The sequence below is a fragment of the Anomaloglossus baeobatrachus genome, chromosome 1 (assembly GCF_048569485.1).
Source record: "Anomaloglossus baeobatrachus isolate aAnoBae1 chromosome 1, aAnoBae1.hap1, whole genome shotgun sequence".
Classification (NCBI taxonomy): domain Eukaryota; kingdom Metazoa; phylum Chordata; class Amphibia; order Anura; family Aromobatidae; genus Anomaloglossus; species Anomaloglossus baeobatrachus.
The window spans coordinates 345,817,962-345,844,606 of NC_134353.1; the positions used below are offsets into that span (position 1 = coordinate 345,817,962).

The following is a 26,645-nucleotide window of genomic DNA, read 5'->3' on the forward strand; positions in this document are numbered from 1 at the left end:
AGTCCGGCGAATCCTCATGTGGGTGGAGGACACAGCATCCACCATATCCGCAGTTCACATCCCGGGCGTAGAAAACTGGGAAGCAGACTTCCTCAGTCGCCAGGGTATGGATGCAGGGGAATGGTCCCTTCACCCGGACGTGTTTCAGGAAATCTGTCGCCGCTGGGGGGTGCCGGACGTCGACCTAATGGCGTCTCGGCACAACAACAAGGTCCCGGCATTTATGGCACGATCGCGCGATCACAGAGCTCTGGCGGCAGACGCCTTAGTGCAAGATTGGTCGCAGTTCCGGCTCACATATGTGTTTCCACCTCTGGCACTCTTGCCCAGAGTACTGTGCAAAAAATCAGATCCGATTGCAGCCGCGTCATACTCGTCGCCCCAGACTGGCCGAGGAGATCGTGGTACCCGGATCTGTGGCATCTCACGGTCGGCCGACCGTGGTCACTACCAGGCCGGCCAGACTTACTGTCCCAAGGGCCGTTTTTCCATCGGAATTCTGCGGCCCTGAACCTGACTGTGTGGCCATTGAGTCCTGGATCCTAGCGTCTTCAGGATTATCCCAAGGGGTCGTTGCCACCATGAAACAGGCTAGGAAGTCCACCTCTGCTACAATCTACCACAGAACGTGGAAGATTTTCTTAACCTGGTGCTCGGCTCAGGGAGTGTCTCCCTGGCCATTTGCATTGCCTACTTTTCTTTCCTTCCTGTAATCGGGGTTAGAAAAGGGCTTGTCGCTCGGCTCCCTTAAGGGGGAAGTCTCGGCACTATCCGTGTTTTTTCAGAAGCGTCTAGCACGTCTTTCTAAGGTGCGCACGTTCCTACAGGGGGTCTGTCATATCGTACCCCCGTACAAGCGGCCGTTAGATCCATGGGATCTCAACAGGGTATTAGTTGCTCTCCAGAAGCCGCCTTTCGAGCCTCTGAAGGAAGTTTCCTTTCTCGCCTGTCACAGAAGGTGGCGTTTCTCGTGGTGATCACATCGCTTCGGCGAGTGTCTGAGCTGGCAGCTCTGTCATCCAAGGCTCCCTTCCTGGTGTTCCACCAGGACAAGGTAGTGCTGCGCCCCATTCCGGAGTTTCTCCCTAAGGTCGTATCCTCATTTCTCTTAATCAGGATATATCCTTGCCTTTCTTTTGTCCTCATCCGGTTCACCGGTATGAAAAGGACTTACGTTTGTTAGATCTGGTGAGAGCACTCAGAATCTACATTTCCCGCACGGCGCCCATGCGCCGTTCCGATGCATTTTTTTTTTTGTCCTTGTCGCTGGTCCGCGCAAGGGGTTGCAGGCTTCTAAAGCCACCCTGGCTCGATGGATCAAAGAACCAATTCTAGAGGCCTACCGTTCTGCGGGGCTTCCGGTTCCTTCAGGGCTAAAAGCCCACTCAACCAGAGCCGTGGGTGCGTCCTGGGCATTACGACACCAGGCTTCGGCTCAACAAGTGTGCCAGGCAGCTACCTGGTACAGTCTGCACACTTTCACCAAGCATTATCAGGTGCATACCTAGGCTTCGGCGGATGCCAGCTTAGGTAGAAGAGTCCTGCAGGCGGCAGTGACACCCCCGTAGGGGAGGGCTGTTTTGCAGCCCTAACATGAGGTATTTCTTTACCCACCCAGGGACAGCTTTTGGACGTCCCAATCGTCTGGGTCTCCCAATAGAGCGCTGAAGAAGAAGGGAATTTTGTTACTTACCGTAAATTCCTTTTCTTCTAGCTCTTATTGGGAGACCCAGCACCCGCCCTGTTGTCCTTCGGGATGTTTTTGTTGTTTGCGGGTACACATGTTGTTCATGTTGAACGGTTTTTCAGTTCTCCGATGTTACTCGGAGTTAATTTGTTTAAACCAGTTATTGGCTTTCCTCCTTCTTGCTTTGGCACTAAAACTGGAGAACCCGTGATACCACGGGGGGGTATAGCCAGAAGGGGAGGGGCCTTGCACTTTTTAGTGTAGTGCTTTGTGTGGCCTCCGGAGGCAGTAGCTATACCCCAATCGTCTGGGTCTCCCAATAAGAGCTAGAAGAAAAGGAATTTACGGTAAGTAACAAAATTCCCTTCTTTGTCATGTAAAAATCCTACTAAGAAGAATCATTTCAGAATTTTTTCCACCTTTTAATATCACAAAATGAAATTATTTTAAGTGGGAAAATAAAAATGACAAAGCTAAAATAATGAGGTTGTAGAAGTGTGAACACAGTGTTATAATTGGGGATATGGTTGTGTTCAGAATTGAGTAATCATCTATTAAGTAATAGTCACTATACAGCTGCAATAATATAAAGTGATTCTGATCAACACCAGATAAAGATTAGCTGTTCCAATAGAATTTTCCTTCCATTTTCGTAGTTACATTTTACACCAAAGCCATGTTCTGTTAACAAGCTTGCAACACAGCAAAGGGATGTTATTGTTGAAAGTTCAGGAGACAGGAACAAAAAAAATTCCAAGGTATTGGATATACCATGGAACACTGTGAAGCCGGTCATCAGAACCGGCTAAGATATGGAACATCAGTGACATTACCTGCAACTGGACATCCCTCAAAAGTGAATCAAAATACGAGAAGAAAATTGGTTTGGGAGTTTGCCAAGAGGCCTACAGTCACATTAAGGCTATGTGCCCGTGGGAGATTAAACCTTCGGATTTATCTGTGAAAAATCCGCGGATTTTCTGGATTTTCCAGATAAATCCGCAGGTTTCAGCATGTACAGACACTCCCCATATTATCCTATGGGACTTGGGGAGTGCTGTTTCCATGCAGTGGATACGTGCGGCTGCGGAACATGCTGATGTCTTGCAGCCGCACGTAATTGCTTGTCAATTCTTTCTGCAGAATTACCTGCGGAAATCCCGGCTCTCCACTATGGAGATAGAGGCCATGACTTCCGCAGGTAAGCCGCATGAATGTCCGCAATAGCTGCAGATTCCGACGAACATCTGCGGGAAACCTGCGGCCATACCTGCGGATATATCCGCAGGTACAAACTCCCCTGGGCACATAGCCTAAAGGAGCTAGAGCAATTTCTGGCAAACACTGGTTGTATACTGCATGTGATGACAATCTCTCCAATATTCTCCCTATGTCTGGCATGTGGGGTAAGGTGACAAGACAGAAACCTTTTCTTATAAAGGCAGACACCCAAGACATGCTACATTTTGCCAAAACCTACATTAAATCTGCCAAAAGCATGTGGGGAAAATGTGTTCTGGTCTGATTAGACCAAATTTGAACTTTCTGGCTGTAATTCGAAAGGGTATGTTCGGTGCACAGCCAAATCTGCGTAATCCAAAAACAACACCATACCCACCAAAGCAACAAAGACTCACTTCACCAGAAGAAGATTAAAGTTTTGGAATGGTCCTGTTAGAGCCTAGACTTAAATCCAATTGAAAATTGATAGGAGGTGTCCTCGCAATCTGACAGATCTGGAGCACTACTGCTAGGAAGAGTGGGCAAAAATTGCCAATTCTAGATGATAGACCCCTACCCAAAAAGACTAAATGCTGTCAGTGTCAACTGTATGATTTTTTTTTTAAAATATATTTTTTTATTAGTTTAAGGGTGTGCATATTTATGCAACCACATTCTTTTCATTTGTTTATTTTTCCTCTAATTGAAAAGATTTCAGATTATTTTGTATTAAATTGTACATTATTGGGACACTAATACTGGAAAAAAATCATTCTGAAATTATTCTTTTACATGACAAAAACCTCTCATTTTAACCCTTTCACGAATGATGACCTTTTTTACGTCATCAGCGATGTCCCTGCCTTTGACACCGGCTCACATGCTAAGCACATATCTTTACCTGCACTGGCTGATTTAATAAGCCATCAAGTGCATCTAACAGCCTCGGGGGATCTAAGAATCACCAGTGGCTGTTACTCAGTTAAATGCCTCTGTCAGTCACTGACAGTGGCATTTAACGCGCTGACAGGAAGGACGTCATTGATTCCGCATATCAGCTCCTCGGCCCGTGATCGCGGGCATCGATAGGTTGTCATGACACCTGGGGGTAAGCTGATAACCTCCGTGCAAGTCATCACGATCCTCCTGTGAATGCCGGCTGCGAGGCAGCATTCGTAGGAGATCGTGATTTCTGCTATACACAGCAGTGCTGATGCACTACTCTGTATAGCATAAGCGATTGTACAGCAGCTTCAAGTCCACGAAGGGGACTAGTAAATGGAGTAAAAAGTAAGATAAAAAATTAAGTGTTTTTTTACTGCCACATTCAGAAATGTGCGATTTATCGTAATATAAAATAAATGAATAAAGGACGTAACGAGAATAAAAATAGAAGAATTATTTTGCTTGCGAAAACATTGCAATAAAAGGCGATCAAAACACCTTATATACTCCAAAATGGTATAGTTAAAATCTTCAGCTCAGGGCGCAAGAAATAAGCTCCACTGAGCCCCAGATCCAGAAAAATGAAACGTTGCGGTCTTGGTAAATGGCGCCAAAAGCAAAATTCCTTTTTTTTTTTTTTTTGACAAGTTTCTGAATTTTTTTCACCACTTAAATAATAAAAAAAAAAAACTATGCACATTTGGTATATATGTACTCATACTGACCTGGTGAATTATATTACCAGTTCAGTTTTAAAAAGCAGCCAAAAACATTGTGGAATTGCACTTTTTTGTTTGCAATTTCACTGCATTTTTTTTCCCATTTTCCAGTACAATATGGGGCAGAGTGGATGGCATCAATTAAAAGTACAACTCACCCAGCAAAAATCAAGTCCTCATATGGCTATAATAACGGAAAAATACAAACGTTATGGCTCTTGGGAGAAAGGGAGATTAAAATGAAAACAAAAAACTGAAAATTGCCAGATGGCGAAGGAGTTAAAATAAGAATTATTTTTTTTATTTACAAAATATATGTAATTCATTAACCTGATTTAAACAATAGGTAATTTTATGATGATGGCGTCCCTTTAAGTGGTTCCTGGCTTCTGGCTTTCTTGATTCTTATAGTATGTCCGCCTGGAATGTAAATATAATCATATAATGACTGGAAGGGTATAGGGTTACTTTCTCTGCTGCACCATGACATTTACCATTTCGGCTCATGGTTTCTTTCACTAGATGCATATTTCCTCTTGGTGGGGTGTTTAATGCGCATTGGCATGTAGTAATGTACCCTTTTACAAGAAAGGTTTCGGGGGGGGGGGGGGGGGTCATATTTTTTTTCTTTCTCATATTTTAGTGTTGTGTGCAAATTGACATATGAAAAGCATAGGTGCTATATTATCTGCAAGTGCATGCTTTGTCAGCTTCAGAGTTTCACTATATAGGTATGAGATCTGATGTACCAGAGGTATCCATAATGATCGGAAATGTAGATTGGGGAATTAGCATTGCTTTGCTGGATGTAACTGTGTTGCATTAGTTCAAGCTGTTCTAGAATTGCAGCATGTACTCTTTAGAAGAATGTATGGTGTTACTGTTTAGAAATGACTTAGTAATAAGTGATCTTTGAATCTTATCTGCAGAATTTTCCACTGTTCAAGAAATGACAACTTACCCTCAAGGTGAACCGCACGCTGCAGAACGAGTGCAAGAACTAATCAAATAGATTGTGCAGTTTTGTTACAATTTACATTCATTTTATTAAAGAGGTTGTTAACTTTCAGGAAATTTTCATCCCCTAGCCCAGTTTGGTATATATATAAAAAAAACCCACACGTTATACTCACCATTCCTGTATCAACTGGTGAGCCTCCACTGCTCCCAGTGTGTGGCATTGACTGTACAACTGATGTCCTGTCGAGAGCATGGCAGCAATCAGTTAAGTCACTCTGCCAATGGGGATGGAGAACACCGCTGAACTCACTTATTGGCTGTGTCGCTTTTTATTTGACATCAGTGCCACAGCCAATACCAGACATCAAGAGCCGCAGCAGAGACTTAGTTGTGCGCCTACGAGGGTGAGTGTAGCGCAGTTCTTTATTTTATTTATACCATGCGTTGAGGGATGAAGATTTCCTGAAAGGGGACAACTCCTTTAAAGGGAATCTGACACCAGGTTTTTGCTATTAAATCTAAGCATAATGTAAAGATAGAAACTTTGATTCCAGCAATGTGTAAAAAACTGGGCTGCTTAGTATAGTTTTTGTAAAATCGTTGTTTTATCAGCAGGAGATTATCAATGGAGATCATCAATTGGCCTGCTACTATGTAGTCCAGCCATGTCCCCACCACTGATTGGCAGCTTTCTGTGTCTCTGCTAATCAGTGGTGTGGGCGGGGCTATATAGAGGTCAGAATTCAGAGATCTGCTAGATCTGCAGCAGATTAAATACTTTTTAATCAAAACTGCAGCACCCTAAAGTTAGTGACACATCACATAAATCAGGGTTTCTGCCTCTACATCATGCTGCTTTCATATGAGGTAGCGAAACTTGGTGACAGGTTCCCTTTAACTCCACGGTAATTTATCCTTTCACTGATTAAATATCTATTAACAATATATGAAGAATTAATCAAATGAAAAAATGATCAACTTTATTTTCATTAGAATTTAAAATCAAAACTATATGCCAACCATTCTTAGTGCTCCACTGTATCTAAAAGACCAGTGAAACAACTTATCAGAGGCTTTCCAAAATTAGGAAAAATAGGGGCAAGAGAGGAAAATAAAATAATAAGACTTAAGCCCACTTTACACGCAGAGATAAATCTTTGGCAGATCTGTGGTTGCAGTGAAATCATGGACATATTGTTCCATTTGTACACAGCCACAAACCTGGCACTGATTGTCCACAATTTCACTGCAACCACAGATCTGCCGCAGATTTATCTCTGTGTGTAAAGTGGCCTTTAGGCTATGTTCACATTTCCGTTTTTTTTGCATCAGTCACCTGCGTTACTTGACGCTTGTGACTGATGCGTTGTACAATGGGTGACAAGAAATGGAATTGATTGTCAGGAGAAAGCGGATTCCTTTGGTGAAATTATTTCAGTATAGAAACGAGAGTGCGAGAGAGCACGATCAGCTGATCGCTCTGAAAAGCCGGCCACCGGGCGATCAGCTGATCGCTCTGAAAAGAGATTGCTTTTGAGAGCGATCAGCTGATCGCCCAGCGGCCGGCTTTTCAGAGCGATCAGCTGATCGTGTTCTCTCTCTCTATCAGCTAATCGCTCTGAAAAGCCGGCGGCCGATTTTTGAGAGCGATCAGCTGATCGCCCATCGGCCGGCTTTTCAGAGCGATCAGCTGATCGCGTGGCGGCTGGCTTTTCAGAGCGAGCAGCTGATCGTTCTCTCTATCAGCTAATCGCTCTGAAAAGCCGGTGGCCAGCTGTTGAGAGGGATCAGCTCAAAAGCCGGCCGCTGGGCAATCAGCTGATTGCTCTGAAAAGCCGACTGCCGGGCGATCAGCTAAGTTTAAAACCTGTGTGGGGGGGAGAGAGAGAGAGGAACTGATTTTACATGACCTCGGACGTTCTGCTGGACATGCTGGGCATGCTCAGTAAAACGTGACGGATTCCTGCACTGGAATCTGTTGCATGACGCAGGATAATGGAATTCTGCACCATAGACTTACATTATGCCTCCTGACTGATTCCAACGGAATCCTGCGGGGTGCGTTTTTTTTCCGCAACAAAAAACGTTGCATGCTGCGTCCCTTCCGCCCGACGGTCAGTCAGTAAACTGATGCGCTGCGCGGAGGATGCACCGCAGGGTCATCAGTCACAATCCGCCGCTCTTACAAGTCTATGGGAAACAACGGAATCCGCCACACAGATTCCGTTTATCACAGCTGTGGATTGTGACTGATTGTAAACAACGGAAATGTGAACATAGCCTTATTATTCGCCTGATAAAGCCTTTGAGTTCCAGCTCCAAATGGTCTTTTTTTTTTTTTTTTTACTGCGCTCCAGTGATAACTCATGTGGCTGCTGCTAGTGATTAGCTGCAGCTCTCACTTGGATTGCTGAGTGTGTATGATTGATAAGTGTTTACAGCTCCTATACAGAACCATGTATCTTCATGGTTACTGACTAGAAATAAACCCTGATCCTACAGTTATCGTACTCCCTTACCTCTGACCCCCTTTTATTGTTTGTAGGTTATTAGGAAAAGGGGGCCAATGACATAAATTCATATAAGTAATATAGGGGCTGTATTCACATGTTAAGATATTTTGATTGAGACCATGCCCAAATGTTTTCTTTTTTTTATTTTAGTTACATTGGAGCAATACCAAAATTGGTTTGAAAAGCTAACATAGTTTTTAAAGGGAGTGTGTCCTCACATGTGAAACAACCCGTACAGTTAATTAGGGGGACTTAGCCCTGATACTTGCAGTATGGATTTTGGTGTTTTAGTTCATGTTGAAATGGTCAAGAACTGAGTGCACTGTTACTCCCCATAAATTTGTCTCTGATCACTTCCCCCATCCTATTTAATAGCAGATCGGCTAGGGTAAGACCTGATTGACCTCAATCCATGGCACACGATCACCGAAGGATCTCACAATGTGGGCTTGTGCTCCATGTTCTCTATCACTGGCTTTGTACACAGCTGTCGCTTTATATCCAGGTGTATCAGACAGTGCATCTACACTGACATTATCAGAGTACAACTTCCTTCAGTGTCAGTGTGCCACGGATTGAGTTTAGGCACTCAAGATGAAGGATTAGTGCCCACATTGGCATGTGAAATAAAACTTTCTCAGCCACTTAAACACTGACATTTATGCTGCAGGTATGATTGTTACAGGGGCTAAGTCCCCAATTGGATTAGTGGTTTAATTTGCATTTCTTTGTCGCTCCATTGGGAGACCCAGACAATTGGTGTATAGCTTCTGCCTCCAGAGGCCACACAAAGTATTATGCTTTAAAAAGTGTAACCCCTCCCCTCTGCCTATACACCCTCCCGTGGACCACGGGCTCCTCAGTTTTATGCTTTGTGTGGAAGGAGGCACACATCCACTCATGCATTCTCATACATAGTTATGTCGGTTGGAAGAAAAGAGGGCCCCCACGGGGCCCCCGGCATGTTCCCTTCTCACCCCACTATGTCGGCGGTGTTGTTAAGGTTGAGGTACCCATTGCGGGTACGGAGGCTGGAGCCACATGCCGTCTCCTTCACCATCCCTTATGCGGCTCTGGGAGAAGTGGGATCCTATGCGGTCATCCATGTGCTGGGACCGTGCTCCCTCCGCAGCCCCTGGTGGAACCTGCCGGACCGGAGCTTCTTCATCCCCAGGGACCGGGCCCTGCAACTTGAAGGTACTCTGTATCCTCATGTGGGGACTGTACAGGGGTCGCACCTGCTCCCTGGAAGCCGCGGTGGTTCCGTCCGTTATCTTTTCGGCGGACTTCCGCGCTGACCGTGCCTGCTTGTCGGGCGCGGCCTTAAATTTAGCCCCCGGCTTTGCCGCGGCCTAGTCCGAAAAATTCCGCCCCCGAGCCTGCCTGTCAGGGGTAAGGGCGGGATTACCGACATGACGTCGGCCTTGAGGGCTAGAGCATCCTGCATGTCTCCCTCCCCCCTCATTGTCCACTTGGGGACTCCAGATTCCCGCTCTTTGCTAGCGCCGCCCCCGGCTCCACTCCATTCTGCCGGTGGATGCTATTCAGCAGCAAGGCTCTGCAGCTCCGGGGGATCCACGACAGGGAATCTGGAGGACACACCCCGCTCGTGAGCGGTTGGTAAGCCACACCGGTCACCCGGTGCTGGTCCCCCTAAGGTGCCGGGATATATATATATATATATATATATATATAGATATATAGATATATATATATATATTATAGATATATATATCTGTTCGGAAAGGCGGTATACCCTTTTCCCATATACCCTCAGTGGTCACTCTCCTAAGAGACAACAGCATGTCGTCCACAAGGAGCAAAGCTACTAAGGCACAGATTTTTTTCGCGGCCTGTACCTCTTGTGGGGCTATGTTGCCTGCGGGATCCACCTACCCTCAGTTGACGCCGACCCAATCACTGACTTACCTCGGGATGGAGTTGCATACCCAGCCAGCGTTAGTCAAGCTACCGCGGGACAAACAGCTTTCTCTGCAGGCGGGGGTGCAGTCACTTCTTCGGAGTCAGTCACACCCCTTAAGGCGCCTCATGCACTTCCTGGGGAAGATGGTTGCAGCTATGGAGGCAGTGCCGTTCGCGCAATTCCATCTACGGCCACTCCAATGGGACATTCTTCGCAAATGGGACAAGAGTTCGGCTTCCCTCGACAAGAACATCTCCCTTTCAGTTGCAACCAAAACATCACTTCAGTGGTGGCTCCTACCCACATCTCTGTCTTGGGGAAAATCCTTCCTCCCCCCAACCTGGGCCGTGGTCACCACGGACGCGAGCCTGTCAGGTTGGGGAGCGGTTTTTCTCCACCACAGGGCTCAAGGAACCTGGATTCCAATAGAATCGTCTCTTCAGATCAATATTCTGGAGATAAGGGCAGTATATCTAGCCCTATTGGCTTTCCATCAGTGGCTGGAGGGCAGGCAGATCCGAATCCAGTCGGACAACGCCACTGCCGTCGCCTACATCAACCACCAAGGCGGCACTCGCAGTCGTCAAGCCTTCCAGGAAGTCGGGCGGATTCTGCAGTGGGTGGAAGTCACAGGCTCCACCATCTCCGCAGTTCACATCCCGGGCGTGGAAAACTGGGAAGCAGATTTTCTCAGTCGTCAGGGCATGGACGCGGGGGAATGGTCTCTTCACCCAGACGTGTTTCGAGAGATCTGTCGCCGCTGAGGAACGCCAGACGTCGATCTCATGGCATTACGACACAACAACAAGGTCCCGGCCTTCATGGCACGGTCTCAGGATCACAGAGCTCTGGCAGCGGACGCTCTGGTCCAGGATTGGTCGCAGTTTCGACTGCCATATGTGTTTCCCCCTCTGGCGATGCTGCCCAGAGTACTACGCAAGATCCGGTCCGACTGCCGTCGCGCCATTCTCGTCGCTCCAGACTGGCCGAGGCGGTCGTGGTATCCGGATCTGTGGCATCTCACGGTGGGTCAACCGTGGGCACTTCCAGACCGCCCAGACTTGTTGTCACAAGGGCCGTTTTTCCATCTGAATTCTGTGGCCCTCAACCTGACTGTGTGGCCATTGAGTCCTGGCTCCTAGCGTCTTCAGGGCTATCTCAGGATGTCATTGCTACCATGAGACAAGCCAGGAAGCCAACGTCCGCCAAGATCTATTACAGGTCTTGGCAAATCTTCTTATCCTGGTGCTCTGATAACGGTTTTCCTCCATGGCCATGTGCTTTACCCACATTTCTTTCATTACTACAATCTGGAATGGACAAGGGTTTGTCCCTCGGCTCTCTCAAGGGCCAAGTGTCCGCGCTCTCCGTGTTTTTTCAACCACGTCTAGCCAGTCTTCCGCAGGTTCGCACGTTCCTGCAGGGGGTTTGCCACATGGTCCCACCTTACAAACGTCCGTTGGAACCTTGGGATCTTAACAGGGTTCTGACGGCACTTCAAAAACAGCCTTTTGAGCCGCTGCGGGATGTCTCTCTCTCCCGTCTTTCTCAGAAGGTGGCCTTCCTGGTGGCAGTCACATCACTTCGGAGAGTGTCTGAGCTTGCAGCGCTGTCATGCAAAGCCCCCTTCCTGGTTTTCCACCAGGATAAGGTGGTTCTGCGTCCTGTCCAGGAATTTCTCCCTAAGGTGGTATCCCCTTTTCATCTAAATCAGGATATCTCCTTACCTTCCTTTTGCCCTAATCCAATTCACCAGTGTGAAAAGGATTTGCACTCTTTGGATCTAGTGAGAGCACTCCGGTTCTACGTGTCTCGCACGGCGCCCCTGCGCCGTTCAGACGCGCTCTTTGTCCTTGTCGCTGGCCAGCGTAAGGGCTCTCAGACCTCCAAGTCAACCTTGACTCGGTGGATCAAGGAACCGATTCTCGAGGCCTACCGTACTTCTGGTCTTCCACTTCCTTCAGGGTTGAAAGCCCATTCTACCAGAGCCGTAGGTGCGTCCTGGGCTTTGCGGCACCGGGCAACGGCTCAGCAGGTGTGTCAGGCAGTTACGTGGTCTAGTCTGCACACTTTCACGAAGCACTATCAAGTGCATGCCTATGCTTCGGCAGACGCCAGTCTAGGTAGGCGAGTCCTCCAGGCGGCGGTTGCCCACCTGTAAGAGGGGGCCGTTTTCGGCTCTCTTTATTGAGGTATTCTTTTACCCACCCAGGGACTGCTCTTGGACATCCCAATTGTCTGGGTCTCCCAATGGAGCGACAAAGAAAAAGGGAATTTTGTTTACTTACCGTAAATTCCTTTTCTTCTAGCTCCTATTGGGAGACCCAGCACCCACCCCTGTGCCCTTCGGGCTGGTTGTTCTTTTGTGTACACATGTTGTTGATGTTGATATGTTCTTATGGTTCATGGTCTTCAGTTCTCCGAACATCCTTCGGATTGAATTCACCCTAGACCAATTTATAAGTTTTCTCCTTCCTGCTTTTGCACCAAAACTGAGGAGCCTGTGGTCCACGGGAGGGTGTATAGGCAGAGGGGAGGGGTTACACTTTTTAAAGTGTAATACTTTGTGTGTCCTCCGGAGGCAGAAGCTATACACCAATTGTCTGGGTCTCCCAATAGGAGCTAGAAGAAAAGGAATTTACGGTAAGTAAACAAAATTCCCTTTTTTGGGGTTGCAGACTCCCTTTAAATAATAATCCTCTATATGAAAGCAGTTAATTTATCAGTGTGCATAATTAATCCGGAAAAAAAGCATGTAGAAAGTCACTTTTCCCTCTCTTTTTTGGTGTGTACTTCTTCTATGATCTTCTTTGGCCTAAAGAATTGAAGTTGAGACTCACATCTTCTGTCACATTATCAAGAAATGTCAAAAAGATTTCCTTGGTGGGGCTCCATGACCTGAGATCACCACTAATGGCTCATTCACAACTTCTATATGATTGAAACGCAAACACAGTGGGACATAAGAGTATACATGTACAGTAAACGTATATATGTGTATCTATAATCACTGTACATGTATATTATTAAGTCCCAGTGTGTTTGTCTCAATCCCAGAACCAGCAATAGATTGGAAAGCTAGTATTCCCTCTAACACGTGATGCTTTGGCCATTTGTGGCATTCTTCAACCTTCTTCTAATCATAATCTCATAAAACAGTTCTATTAGCCACATCTTTTCAGTATTACAACCTGAGCAAACTGTTTTGTTTCATTTTTCGTAGGGCCTCAGAATGGATGGAATGACCCTCCTGCGCTCAGTAGAACTTCAAAAAAGAAGGTTTGTGATAGAATAACAGTCTGTTGGAGAGCGGAGATCGAAATTGCTAAATCATGCTCTTATGTTCTTTGTAGGTTCTTGAAAACCGCATTCCTCCTCCGCCAATTACAGCTCCTATAATGAACCCTGTGACAGACTCACGGTCCCAACCGCAGCAAGCGCCATTGCCTGCAGCTCCTGCACCATCGGTACCATATCAGCCATCACACATGCCAATTCCACAACCAGGAATACACCTTGATTCCTCAAAGCCTAATACAGAAGGTGCTCCGGGTGCTCCGATCGGCAACACCATACAGGTTAGATTAAAATGACACTTCTCCCGCAGCTTTTTTTATAGAATTGCCAGAAAACGATCTCAAGTAAAATGCATTTATATCATAAGCTTGTACAGTTGAAGCTAGAAGGTTATATACACTATCTAAAAAGACACATATGTATGTATTTCTCACTACCTGACATGAAATCAGAATAAACCTTTCCTGTTTTAAGTCAATTAGGAACCAAAATTCTTTATATTTGCCAAGTGCCAGAATAATGAAAGAGAGAGAGAGAATGTTTTAAGGCAGTTTATTACTTGCTGCAAAGTCAAAAGTTTACATACACTAAAGGGTACTTTACACGCTGCAATATCATTACCGATATCGCTAGCGAGCGTACCCGCCCCCGTCGGTTGTGCGTCACGGGCAAATCGCTGCCCGTGGCGCACAACATCGCTAACACCTGTCACACGGACTTGCCTTCCCTGCGACGTCGCTGCTGCCGGCAAACCGCCTCCTTTCTAAGGGGGTGGTTTGTGCGGCATCACAGCGACATCACACAGCAGCCGTTCAATAGCAGAGGAGGGGCGGAGATGAGCGGCCGGAACATGCCGCCCACTTCCTTCCTTCCTCATTGCCGGTGGACAGAGGTAAGAAGATGTTTGTCGCTCCTGCGGTGTCACACATAGCGATGTGTGATGCCGCAGGAATGAGGAACAACATCGCTACTGACCAGACAACAATTTTTCATAAATAAACGACCTCTCTCAGACAAACGATTTTTGACTCTTTTGCGATCGTTTAAGGTCACTCCAGCCTGTCACACGCTGCGATGTCGCTAACGACGCCGGATGTGCGTCACAAACACCGTGACCCCGACGATATAATGTTAGCGTTGTCGCAGCGTGTAAATGGCCCTTTAGAGTACTAAGCCTTTAAACAATATGGGACAGCTCATATGATGATGTCATGTCTTTGGAAGCTTCTGATAGGTTTATTGGCAACACGTGCTTTAATTAGAGACACACCTGTGGATTTATTTTAATTCACACCTGAAACACACTGCTTCTTTGTGTTGCATTATGAGAAAGTCAAAAGAAATCAGCCAAGAATTCCTATATTTTGTGTATATGAGAAATATACACACACATATTATTATTTTTATTTTTTACATTTTTCAGGCTATACACAATTTGCCCGCTGAGAAGATTACCAAGAACCCAATCCCTGAGGAGCACCTAATCCTCAAGACGACTTTTGAAGCCCTAATCCAAAGATGTTTATTATCAGCCATCGACCCTGTGAGTTTCCTTGACATAATGTCATGTTTCACATTTTCCCCCATAATTCTATTACCGCTTTTTTAGTATATATTATGCTCTGTGATATTGGCATTATTTTAATTTATATATTGCTAACCTTTTATCCCTCTTCTTTATTTCTTTTTCAGCAAACTAAAAGGAAATTGGATGATGCAAATAAGAGGCTGGAGTCCCTGTATGACAAGCTAAGAGAGCAAACGGTATGTTAGCTTTCTGTGATCTCTGAGTCTTACAGAGCTGTGATTGGCCCTGGTGTATCTCCGTAGAGGAATACTGTCTGATTTATAGACTTTATAACAGTCAAAATTGTGAATTGCGAAGCCGTGTGTGCCTCCTTATGAGTTATATGAGTTTCAAGGCTACAGTGATTAGGTACAATCAGATGAGTCAGAAACTGCGTATAAATTACTGATAATGTATATTAAAAACCATGTGCCTTTATGCACATCTAAGAGTCTTGCGCAGAAACACAGAGTATTGTGCGACTCCTTACTACTGTTAGGGGTGCTTCACACACAGCGAGCTCGCTGCCGAGATCGCTGCTGAGTCACGCTTTTTGTGACGCAGCAGTGACCTCATTAGCGATCTCGCTGTGTGTGACACTGAGCAGCGATCTGGCCCCTGCTGCGAGATCGCTGCTCGTTACACACAGCCCTGGTTCGTTTTCTTCAAAGGCGCTCTCCCACTGTGACACACAGATCGCTGTGTGTGACAGCGAGAGAGCGACAAATGAAGCGACCAGGGAGCAGGAGCCGGCGTCTGGCAGCTGCGGTAAGCTGTAACCAAGATAAACATCGGGTAACGAAGGTGGTTACCCGATATTTACCTTAGTTACCAGCCTCCGCCGCTCTCACGCTGCCTGTGCTGCCGGCTCCGGCTCTCTGCACATGTAGCTGCTGTACACATCGGGTTAATTAACCCGATGTGTACTGTAGCTAGGAGAGCAAGGAGCCAGCGCTAAGCAGTGTGCGCGGCTCCCTGCTCTCTGCACATGTAGCTGCATTACACATCGGGTTAATTAACCCGATGTGTACTGTAGCTAGGAGAGCAAGGAGCCAGCGCTCAGTGTGCACGGCTCCCCTCCCTGCACACACAGCTAAGCGGTGTGCGCTGGTAACTAATGTAAACATCGGGTAACCATACCCGATGTTTACCTTAGTTACCAGTGTCCGCAGCTTCCAGACGCCGGCTCCGTGCAAGCGCAGCGTCGCTTGCACGTCGCTGCTGGCTGGGGGCTGGTCACTGGTCGCTGGTGAGATCTGCCTGTTTGACAGCTCACCAGCGACCATGTAGCGATGCAGCAGCGATCCTGACCAGGTCAGATCGCTGGTCGGATCGCTGCTGCATCGCTAAAGTGTGAAGGTACCCTTAGTCTCCATACCATACTCTGTTGTGGGCAATATATGCAGATCTATTGGCCTCCAAAGGAATATGCGTACAACATCTTTAATGAAAATCTGTCAGCAGGTTTTTGTTATGGAATCTGAAAACGGACAAAAGCTAAGACAGAAACAAAATGAGCATATACCCTATAGTAAGTAAACATTTATAGTACATATAAACAACATAGGGTACCCAGTAAACACCACTTTCTTTATCGTTCCTTATGGGAGACCCAAACCATGGGTGTATAGCTTCTGCCTCCGGAGGACACACAAAGTACTACACTAAAAGTGTAGCTCCTCCCTCCGAGCATATACACTCCCCGGATGACAAATCCAACCAGTTCAATGCTTTGTGTTCAGGAGGTCACACACACACATGCATCCTCTGATTTTTGATTTTTGATTTCAAAGATTTGGAAGAAAAGCGGGTCCAATCTGGACTCCCGGCATGTCCCTTCTCACCCCACTGTGTCGGCGGTGCTGGTAAGGTTGATTTCAGGGCTGGAGCCTTCACATGCCGCGCTCCTTCGCCATCCCTTGGGGCTCTGGCTTGAAGTGGGAGCCATCACGGTTCTCACTGCTTTGCAGGAGACCGGTCTCCATCCGCAGCCCTGTTCAGGATCCTGCCGGACGGAGCGATGACCCCCCAGGGACCTGGCACCTGTGTCTCAAGCTAAGTACTGAGACGTTATTACCACAGAAAGTGGTCTTTCTAGGGGTCCCTTGTACTTTATTTGTGGGGGAGAATGTGTTATATGTATGTTTTAACATTTCCGGCCGGTTCTCCAGTTTTCACTGGAGAACCGCGCCGATGGTGCCTGCACGCTGGCCGCATGTTTAAATCTAGGCCCCGGCTTCGCCTGAGGCCTAGTTTCGATTCTATGTCAGTCAGTGCAGTGAGACAGGGTGGCTCCGCCCACCGGCTGCTCAGCACAGGGAAGGGACACTCCTCACTGAGGAAAGATTCCCTCCCCTGTATGCCTCATTTGCCCTCCGTCCTGTTCTCAGAGTAGGCCCCGCCCCCTCTCCTCGCTGCGGACGCCATTTTCTCAGCGTTCTAGGGCACAGAGATCAATGTCTGCAAACACATTGTGACAAATGGGGGCCTGGGACAGAGCCCCCAGTTCTGGGGGATCTGGAGGGCACAGAGATGCCCCTATGTTAAACAGTCTGGCAAGCCACAACCTCCGGTTGTGCAGCTGCTTATACACTCTGTTTATATACTCTGCTGGGGTTTTTTTTCCGAAAAGCCCCCACTTCTGGGGAATCTGGAGGGCACAGAGATGTTATGTTAAACGGTCTGGCAAGCCACAACCTCTGGTTGTGCTGCTGCTTATATACTCTGTTTATATACTCTGCTGGGGGTCTTTTTGGACAGAGCCCCCACTTCTGCAGCATGTCTCATATCAGTGCAGGGCTGCAAGGCTGTTTTTTATTATGCACCGCATGTTGACTCGTACTGTCTGTACCGAGCACATAACCACATTGTGATGCCTGCTCTGACATAGTGGTGCCTCAGCCTGGAGGCTTATCCCCAGTGGTCCCTCCGGCTGCTCCGGCTCCGGGGTAGAATCCCTCTCTCCAGGGGACAGCTGTCCCGGACACTGCTGAGCATGCATCAGCCCCCTTCTCAGGGCACTTCTGCTGCTACGGCTCGCTCAGCAAAGCTCACAGAGGATTCTTCATCTGGGAGCCCGTCCTCCTAAAATGGAGACGCAGGGTCCCCTTTCCCTCCTCGCCCCGCGGCTCTGGTTCACGAGCTGACTCGCAGGACAAGGAGGATGCCTTACTGGGGGCTCGGACGCTCTCCATGTACCCCATTGATCTGTTCGAAAGTGACGCAGATGCTAATGATTTGATTGCGTCCATTATATTTGTACTGGACCTCAATCCGCCTGTATCAGGGGAGCACCCCTCTTTGGCAGAAAAGCATCAGTATACCTTGCCTAAGAGAACAAGGAGTGTGTTCCTTATCCACTCCAGCATTCAGGTCACTGTGACCAAGCCCAGAGCCTGTCCTGACAGACGCTTCCCAGAGCGTGGTTCTGATGACTGTTTCCTCCTTCCACCAGTGGTGGTCAAGGAGTGGGCTCATTCACCAAGGGTGGACCCTCCAGTGTCTAGACTTTCAGCCCGGACAGTTGTATCAGTGGCTGACGGCACCTCTCTGAGGATCCCACTGTCCGCCAGGTTGTCCTTCTGGCCAAATCTATATATGAGGCGGCAGGGGCCTCGTTCTCCCCATCTTTTGCAGCAGTGCGGGCTCTCAAAGCCATCTCTGCTTCTCGGGAGGAGATGCATTCCCTCACCAGGGCCTTTATGCCCGAATTGGTTGCCTTAACTTCCAGGCTTCAGTCTTTTCATCCTATAGCTGGAGACTGTCACCGCACTGCGGTGGCCTTGGCTACTTCCCATGCTATCCGCAGGTTCCTGTGGCTTCGAGAGTGGAAGGCAGATGCTTCTTAAGAAGTTCCTTGCTGGACTCCCTTTTGCTGGGACCAGTCTATTCGGTGAACAACTGGATGAAATTATTAAGGAAGTTTTTGGCAGGAAGAGTACTTCCATGCCACAACCCAGGAAACCTTCCAGGGCAGGAACCAGTCGAGGTTTCGTTCCTTTCGTTTCCTCTAACTGGTCGTCCTCTAAGCCCTCGGCCTCGTCCACTAACTCAGCCAAGGTCCGTAAACCAACTGGCGCATGAAGCCGCGTCCTAAGTCGGCAGGAGCTGCTGCCACCAAGGCAGCCTCCTCTTGATTATCTGGCCGCGCCAGTAACGTCCTTGGTCGGTGGCAGGCTCTCCCTCTTGGGCGACGTGTGGTTTCAACACGTCTTCGATCAGTGGGTGTGGGTTACCATCTCCCACGGCTACAGAATAGAATTCTATTCAGCCGCCAAACAGATTTTTTCTGACAACTCCCCCCTGCTCCAAGGCCGCCGCCTTCTCACAGGCCGTGGCATTCTTGCAGGCCAATGGAGTAATTGTACCAGTTCCCGACTGGGAACGGTTCTGAGATTTCTACTCAAATCTCTTCCTAGTCCCCGAAAAGGACGGTGCTTTCCGACCTGGATCTCAAGCTTCTCAACAAGCATGTTCAGGTGCAGCAATTTTGCATGGAATCTCTGCGATCAGTCAATGACCCAAGGAGATTTCTTAGCATCCATCGACATCAGAGATGTCTCTCTGCATGTGCCATTCGCAGTTTCACACCAGCGTTGGCTACGTTTTGTAATCGGAGAGGAACATTTCCAATTCGTGGCTCTCCCCTTTGGGTTAGCCACGGCCCCTCGTGTATTCACCAGTTGCAGTTCTGCTCCTCCAGGGGTTGGTAGTGATTCCTTACCTGGACGCCCTTCTAGTCAGGGCTTCATCCAGTGCAGACTGTCAGCGGAGTGTCTCGCTCACTCTCGCCACGCTTGCAAGTCCACTCTGACCCCGACCCAGGAACTTACGTACCTAGGGATGCAATTCGAGACTCTGCTGGCACTTGTGAAGCTGCCCTTAGTCAAACAGCAGTCTCTTCATCTGGCGGTTCGCTCTCTGCTGAGGCTCCGCCGTCATTCCATCAGGCACCTCATGCAGGTGCTGGGTCAGATGGTGGCGTCAATAGAAGCGGTTCCCCTTGCCAGTTCCATCTGCGTCCCCTGCAGCTGGACATTTTCCGCTGTTGGGACAAGGGACTTCTTCCTTGCACAGGCTGGTGGCTCTGTCGCCACAGACCAGGAGCTCTCTTTAAGTGGTGGCTTAGGCCCCTCTCTCTGTACCAGGGACGCTCCTTTCTGGCCCCGTCATGGGTGATTCTCACCACGGATGTCAGTCTATCCGGCTGGGGAGCAGTGTTTCTCCACCACCGAGCACAGGGCACTTGGACTCCGTCCGAATCAGCCCTCTCGATCAATGTGCTGGAAATCAGGGCTGTAGTCCTAGGACTTGCAGCCGCCTAGCAATGTTGGAAGTTCAACATATCCTTCAGTGGACGGAGGACTCCAAGTCCACCATATCCGCAGTCCACATCCCAGGCGCAGAAAACCGGGAGGCAGATTATCTCAGCCGTCAAACCGTGGACAGCGGCGAGTGAGCCCTGCATCCGGCAGTGTTCCGGTCAATTTAGCAGGCGGGGCACTCCGGGAGTGGATCTAATGGCATCCCGGCACAACAACAAGGTCCCGGTTTACGTGGCTCGCTCCCACGATCCTCAGGCCTTGGCAGCGGACGCGCTGGTTCCAGATTGGTCCCAGTTCCGTCTGGCCTACGTGTTTCCCCCTCTAGCTCTCTTGCCCAGAGTCCTGCGCAAGATCAAAATGGAGGGCCGTCGGGTCGTACTCATCGCCCCAGGCCCAGGCGAGCTTGGTTCCCAGACCTGCTCCGTCTGTTCGTAGAGGTGCTGTGGCATCTCCCGGACCGGCCAGACGTTCTCTCAGAGGGTCCGTTTCCACAACAATTTTGCGGCTCTCAGATTGACGGCGTGGCTCTTGAGCCCTGAATCCTTACGGCTTCAGGCATTCCTTCCGAGGTCATCTTCACTATGACTCAGGCTTGGAAGTCTTCCTCGGCCAGGTTTTACCTCAGGACTTGGAGAATTTTCCTGTCCTGGTGTCGTTCTTCCGGCCATGCTCCTTGGCCGTTTTTTCCTTGCCGACAATCCTGTCCTTTCTACAGTCCGGCCTGCAGCTAGGTCTGTCCCTCATTCCCTCAAGGGACAGGTCTCGGCTCTGTCAGCGGCGTATCGCCCGACTGGCCCAGGTGCGCACCTTCATGCAGGGCGCATCTCACATCATTCCGCCTTACCGGCGGTCTCTGGATCCCTGAGACCTTTCTTTGGTCCTCATGGCCTTACAGAAACCCCCCTTTGAGCCTCTTAGGGAGGTTTCGTTGTTTAGTCTTTCACAGAAAGTGTTTTTTCTGGTGGCCATAATTTCTCTCAGGAGAGTCTCTTATTTGACTGTGCTCTCTTCGGAGTCACCCTTTTTGGTTTTTTTCACCAAGACAAGGTGGTTCTCCATCCAACTCCGGGCCTTCTCCCTAAGGTGGTGTCTCCGTTCCACCTTAACCAGGACATTTCATTGTCTTCCCTTTGTTCGGCCCCTGTGCATCGCTTTGAGAAAGCGTTGCATGCTTTAGATTTGGTGCGGACGCTCCAGATCTATGTGTCACGCACCGCTGTTTTTTTAGGCGGTGCACCTCTCTTTTTGTGCTGACCACAGGTCAGCGCAAGGGTCTCTCGGCTTCTAAACCGACCCTAGCTCATTGGATTAGGTCGGCCATATCCGATGCCTACCTATGTTCTCAGATGCCTCCCCCGCCGGGGATTAAGGCGCACTCGACCAGAGCTGTCGGTGCCTCTTGGGCTACGGCTCAGCAGGTCTGTCAGGCTGCCACTTGGTCTAGTCTGCACACCCTTTCGAAGCACTACCAAGTGCATGCTCATGCTTCGGCAGATGCGAGCTTGGGCAGACGCATCCTTCGGACGGCTGTCGCCCATTTGTGAAGTTAGGTTTCGCCTACTTCTCAGTTTCTGTTTATTTCCCACCCATGGACTGCTTTGAGACGTCCCATGGTTTGGGTCTCCCATAAGGAACGATAAAGAAAAAGAGAATTTTGTTTACTTACCGTAAATTCTTTTTCTTATAGTTCCGACATGGGAGACCCAGCACCCTCCCTGTTGCCTGTTGGCAGCTTTCTTGTTCCGTGTGTTTTCACCGGCTGTTGTTGTAGACAGAAGTTCCGGTTATTCCGGGTTTTACTCTATCTCTACTTATGGGTGGATGTCCTCCTTCAGCTTTGGCACTAAACTGGTTGGATTTGTCATCCGGGGAGTGTATATGCTCGGAGGGAGGAGCTACACTTTTAGTGTAGTACTTTGTGTGTCCTCCGGAGGCAGAAGCTATACACCCATGGTTTGGGTCTCCCATGTCGGAACTATAAGAAAAAGAATTTACGGTAAGTAAACAAAATTCTCTTTTTTGATCAAAAGATCAAAAAAGCGTAAAAGCCTTTCCACCGTGACAAGGTGTTACCCAATCTGTATAGTTATATCCTTCAGTATTAAAACTTCACCTTGTGTCAGCCGACCATCATGTAGATCAGGGTCCCACTAGTTCAGCCATCTGCCCTTGGAAAGCTATATTAATAAAATGCCTAGCTCAATAGGGGGGACGGGGGGGAAGGCACACCCGTGCTTGTACAAACTACAAGAAACTACAACAAAACGAAAGAAATGAGCCGGAGCAGAATATGGTATACATGTACACTGTGCCCATTTAACAGATAAAACCAAAGAGAGAAACAAAATGAGTATATACCCTGCAGTAAGTAAATAGTCACAGTATATATAAACAGCTTAGAGCAGCATGATGACCCTGATGGCAGTGACCCTGATTCCAGCGATGTATCATTTACTGGACTCCTTGGTGCTGTTTTGACAGAATTAGTGTTTTCTCGGCTGTAGATGTAGTAGAGCACAGATTGTTGAGCGGTGTATAACCCGCCCACACCTCTGATTGGCATGAACATTGTCTGCAAGCTGCTAATCGGTGATGGTGGAAGGGTTGCACAGACTGGCTTGCATGAGATTGCCTGAAGCAAAAATCTTTAGTAGACTGAAAACACATGTACAACATGTAGTGAATACGTTTGTTCCTTTAGCACTTTTTCAAGCGGGTAGCATGGCGTGTACCCTCCTGAAAGACCTTTTGTGCACTTACCCTAAGGAAGAAGTACAATAATAAAAGAAATATAAGTAAATAATTGCAAGGGTGAAATCCCCCACAGCTTAACTCTGGTTAAAGGCTAAATTCTCTTGTAACCATTTCTTTCCTTGTCTTCTCTAGCTATCTGCTGCAATAATTGCAGGTTTACACAACATTGCAAGAAGTATTGAGTCTCGAAACTATGTGGAAGGGCTGAATATCCACACCCACATAGTGAGCACCAGTAACTTCAGTGAAACATCCGCCTTCATGCCGGTGCTCAAAGTAGTGCTTACCCAGGCCAATAAACTTGGGGTGTGAACTGTTTACTCAGAGACTTCCTTTACCACTTCTTGAAGAGCTTCTGCACCTTGTACAAGATGACGGACCAAGGACTAGCATGTTTTTAAAACTTTCAAATCACAAACACTTTGTGACTCCTGAATTTATTTTCAGCATTTTTTTTTTATATAAATCTAAGAAGGTTTTTTCTTTAAGCATTATTGTATTTCATGGATTATTCCCAGCGCATGTCAGTCGAGTTTCCTGAATCCTACTCTCAAATCTTTGACCAAGGTTATATATATATATATTTTGTTATTTTAATGGTTCACATTTGCAAAACATTTAGTTGCCAAATTGTCTCAGCTAAAATAAAATATGTGATCCAAATTAAAATCGTGGTGGCTTCTTCTCATTTCAAAGTGGACTAACTAAACGCCCAGGCCAAAAAACTAATGCACTACCAGACCCCCAATAGATGGAAACATCACAGGTGCAAGAGGAGCAAATCACTCACACAACTCGAAAACGTGGAGGGAGTGATCGCTAGATGATAAAATTGCACACTAGTGGCTTACATAGGGCGCCGTTCATACTTACAGGTCTATAGTATCCTAGTCAGCAGCCTATTACACGCCCATACTATTTGACCAGGCGTGCTGCCCGGTACTTCTGTGCACCATATAGGGACGGCGACTCCATTATGCAAGTCCAAACATAAAGGGGCCTGGCTGCGCCCTGCATAAAATGTTATGTGCAGAAAAATATATCCAAAATATCTGAGGTATTAGTCAATATTATGGCCAAAATAACGGTAGCCTACAAACCACGTCATGGTTCCTCATACTTGTAGGTCCCTATACTAAGCTATACATATAAAAAACAACAAAAAGAGGACTAAATATCCTTCACAATTTAAAATATTCACAGCATCTATTGGGGGTCTGGTTGCATTCTGGTAGTGCATTAGATTTTTGGCCTGGGCAGTTCACCACTGCTTTATCCTGCTGTGAGTATCTTAAATTGTGGAGGATATTTAGTCCTCTTTTTGTTGTTTTTTTTATGGACTAGCTAAATGGCAGCAATCGTTTAGGAAAAGCAAGAGCACAATTGGAATAACTTTGCTGCAAATAGAATATCCTTCTAAAATCTGTACATTTTTGGCAAGTTTCATCATTTATAGTTCCAAATGAAAGTTTTTTTATACCCTACAGAAACAAATTTCAGCAGATTTTAGTGCTCTCCACTTTTCAAGTCTATAGCATTTTTGTGGATTTTGTTCTTTGGATTTTGTTGTGAAAGATCCTGTTGACGTGTTGCAAGCACAGGTAAAAAAGCGCATAGTAATCCGATAACACTGTATGAAGAAATGACTTTAGAAAACCAATGTAAACAAATATACATAGATCCAATAATTGAACACAAAATCAGAAATGGATAATGAATCGACAAAAAATACCAGATCAATACTAAACTAACTCTCTCCCACTCTTTCTTTCTCTCGCTTTCTCTCTCCCACTCTCTTTCTCTCTCTCTCTCTCCCCCACTCATTCTTTCTCTCTCCCAATCTTTTTCTCTCCCCCACTTTCTTTCTTTCTTTTCCTTTCTTTTTTTCTTTTTCTTTCTTTCTTTCTCTTTTTTTTTTTTTTCTTTTTCTCTCTCTCTCTCACTCTCACTCTTTTTCTCGCTCTCTTTCTCTCTCCCACTCTTTCTTTCTGTCTCTCCCACTCTTTCTTTCTCTCACTCTCCCACTCTTTTTCTCTCTCTCTCTCCCCCACACCCCCTTTTTGTTTCTTTCTCTCTCTCTCTCTCTCTCCCCCACTCTTGCTCTCTCCCTATCACCACCGAAATCAAATTAACTGACACATTAGCGGTCTTATACTAAGAATGTCCTTCCTTGCAAATAGCAACCAGTCAGAGCTCCTATTAATGACCTGTAGCAAAATAGAAGCAGAGCTGTGATTGGTTGCTATAGGCCATCTGATAAATATCCAGGCTAATTGTCAAATCAGCCAATATATTGCCTCATTAAACCTCACACAATTAGTATACAGGTAAGGTCATGTGACTTGCATCAGCTTCTACAATATGGTTGGCTAAGCATCACTACCAAATTCATATTAACTCACACATAAGCTGTCCTATACTAACAATGTCCTTCATTGCCTATAGCAACCAATTAGAGCTCCTTGACCTCTAACAAAATAGAAGCAGAGCTGTGATTGGTTGCTATAGGCCACCTGATAAATATCCATAGTAGGTATCAAAACAGCCAATATTTTACCAATTACCTCAAACATCCAGTTTGTGTGTGTGTGTGTGTGTGTGTCTCTCTCTGTTTATGTGTCTCTTTCAGTGTGTGTATCTGTGTTTCTCATTTGTGTGTATGTATCTCTTTCTGTATCTCTGTGGGCGTGTCTTTCTGTGTATGTGTCTCTTTGTGTGTGTCTTCTTGTGTGTCTTTCTGTGTACGTCCCTTTCTGTATGTGTGTGTGTGTGTCTCTTTATGTGTGTCTGTGTCTTTGTGTGTGTGGGTCTCTGTGTGCGTGTCTCTTTCTCTGTCCATAATAGGGGTCTACAATAAATAGATCCGTTCTCAGCTCCATTGACTTTAATGTAAGCATTTTTTTTTGGCGCAATAACTAAAGTGCAGGTTTAAAGGGTGCTTTACACGCTGCGACATCGCTAACGATATATCGTCGGGGTCACGTCGTTAGTGACGCACATCCAGAGCCATTAGCGACATCGCAGCGTGTGACACCAAGGAGCGACGATCAACGATCGCAAAAGCGTCAAAAATCGTTGATCGTTGACACGTCAATGCTTTTCATAATATCGTTGCTGCTGCAGGTACGATGTTGTTCGTCGTTCCTGCGGCATCACACATCGCTATGTGTGACACCGCAGGAACGACGAACATCTCCTTACCTGCGTCCACCGGCAATGAGGAAGGAAGAAGGTGGGCGGGATATTCCGGCCGCTCATCTCCGCCCCTCCTCTGCTATTGGGCGGCCGCTTAATGATGTCGCTATGACGCCGAACGCACCTCCCCCTTGAAGGAGGGATTGTTCGGCGGTCACAGCGACGTTGCTGCAAAGGTATGTGCGTGTGACGCTGCCGTAGCGATAATGTGCGCTACAGCAGTGATCACCAAATGTCGCACGAACGACGGGGGCAGGTGCTATCGCACACGACATCGCTAGCTATCGCTAGCGATGTCGCAGCGTGTAAAGCACCCTTAAATTTTCCATTCAAAATATAGTCCACGACTTTCCCTAAGTCAAATGAGGTGGCTGTGCAAAATTTTGTGATTATAAATGCGGCAGTGTAGATTTCTTTATCACACACACACAAACACACACGTACACACACGTACACACACACACGTACACACATACATACACACGCACGCAGGTACACACATACATACACACATACGTACGCACACGCACACACACGCA

The 26,645-nt window shown here is 47.2% G+C and overlaps 1 protein-coding gene across 7 annotated transcripts in view; it reads left to right on the top strand.

Moving 5' to 3' along the window:
- The window catches only part of SEC31A (SEC31 homolog A, COPII component), a 157,648-nt gene extending 134,068 nt beyond the window's left edge, over nucleotides 1-23,580 (top strand). For 5 of the 7 annotated variants that reach the window (XM_075352408.1, XM_075352403.1, XM_075352400.1 and 2 more), the window contains 6 exons: nucleotides 5,502-5,540; nucleotides 13,193-13,248; nucleotides 13,323-13,547; nucleotides 14,690-14,809; nucleotides 14,959-15,030; nucleotides 23,044-23,580. In XM_075352408.1, the coding sequence (XP_075208523.1) occupies nucleotides 5,502-5,540; nucleotides 13,193-13,248; nucleotides 13,323-13,547; nucleotides 14,690-14,809; nucleotides 14,959-15,030; nucleotides 23,044-23,223 (692 nt within the window). In that variant the 3' untranslated portion in view covers nucleotides 23,224-23,580. The remainder of the gene's footprint in view (nucleotides 1-5,501; nucleotides 5,541-13,192; nucleotides 13,249-13,322; nucleotides 13,548-14,689; nucleotides 14,810-14,958; nucleotides 15,031-23,043) is intronic. The other 2 variants (XM_075352401.1, XM_075352404.1) reach the window with 1 other exon arrangement.
- Nucleotides 23,581-26,645: the final 3,065 nt, after the last annotated feature.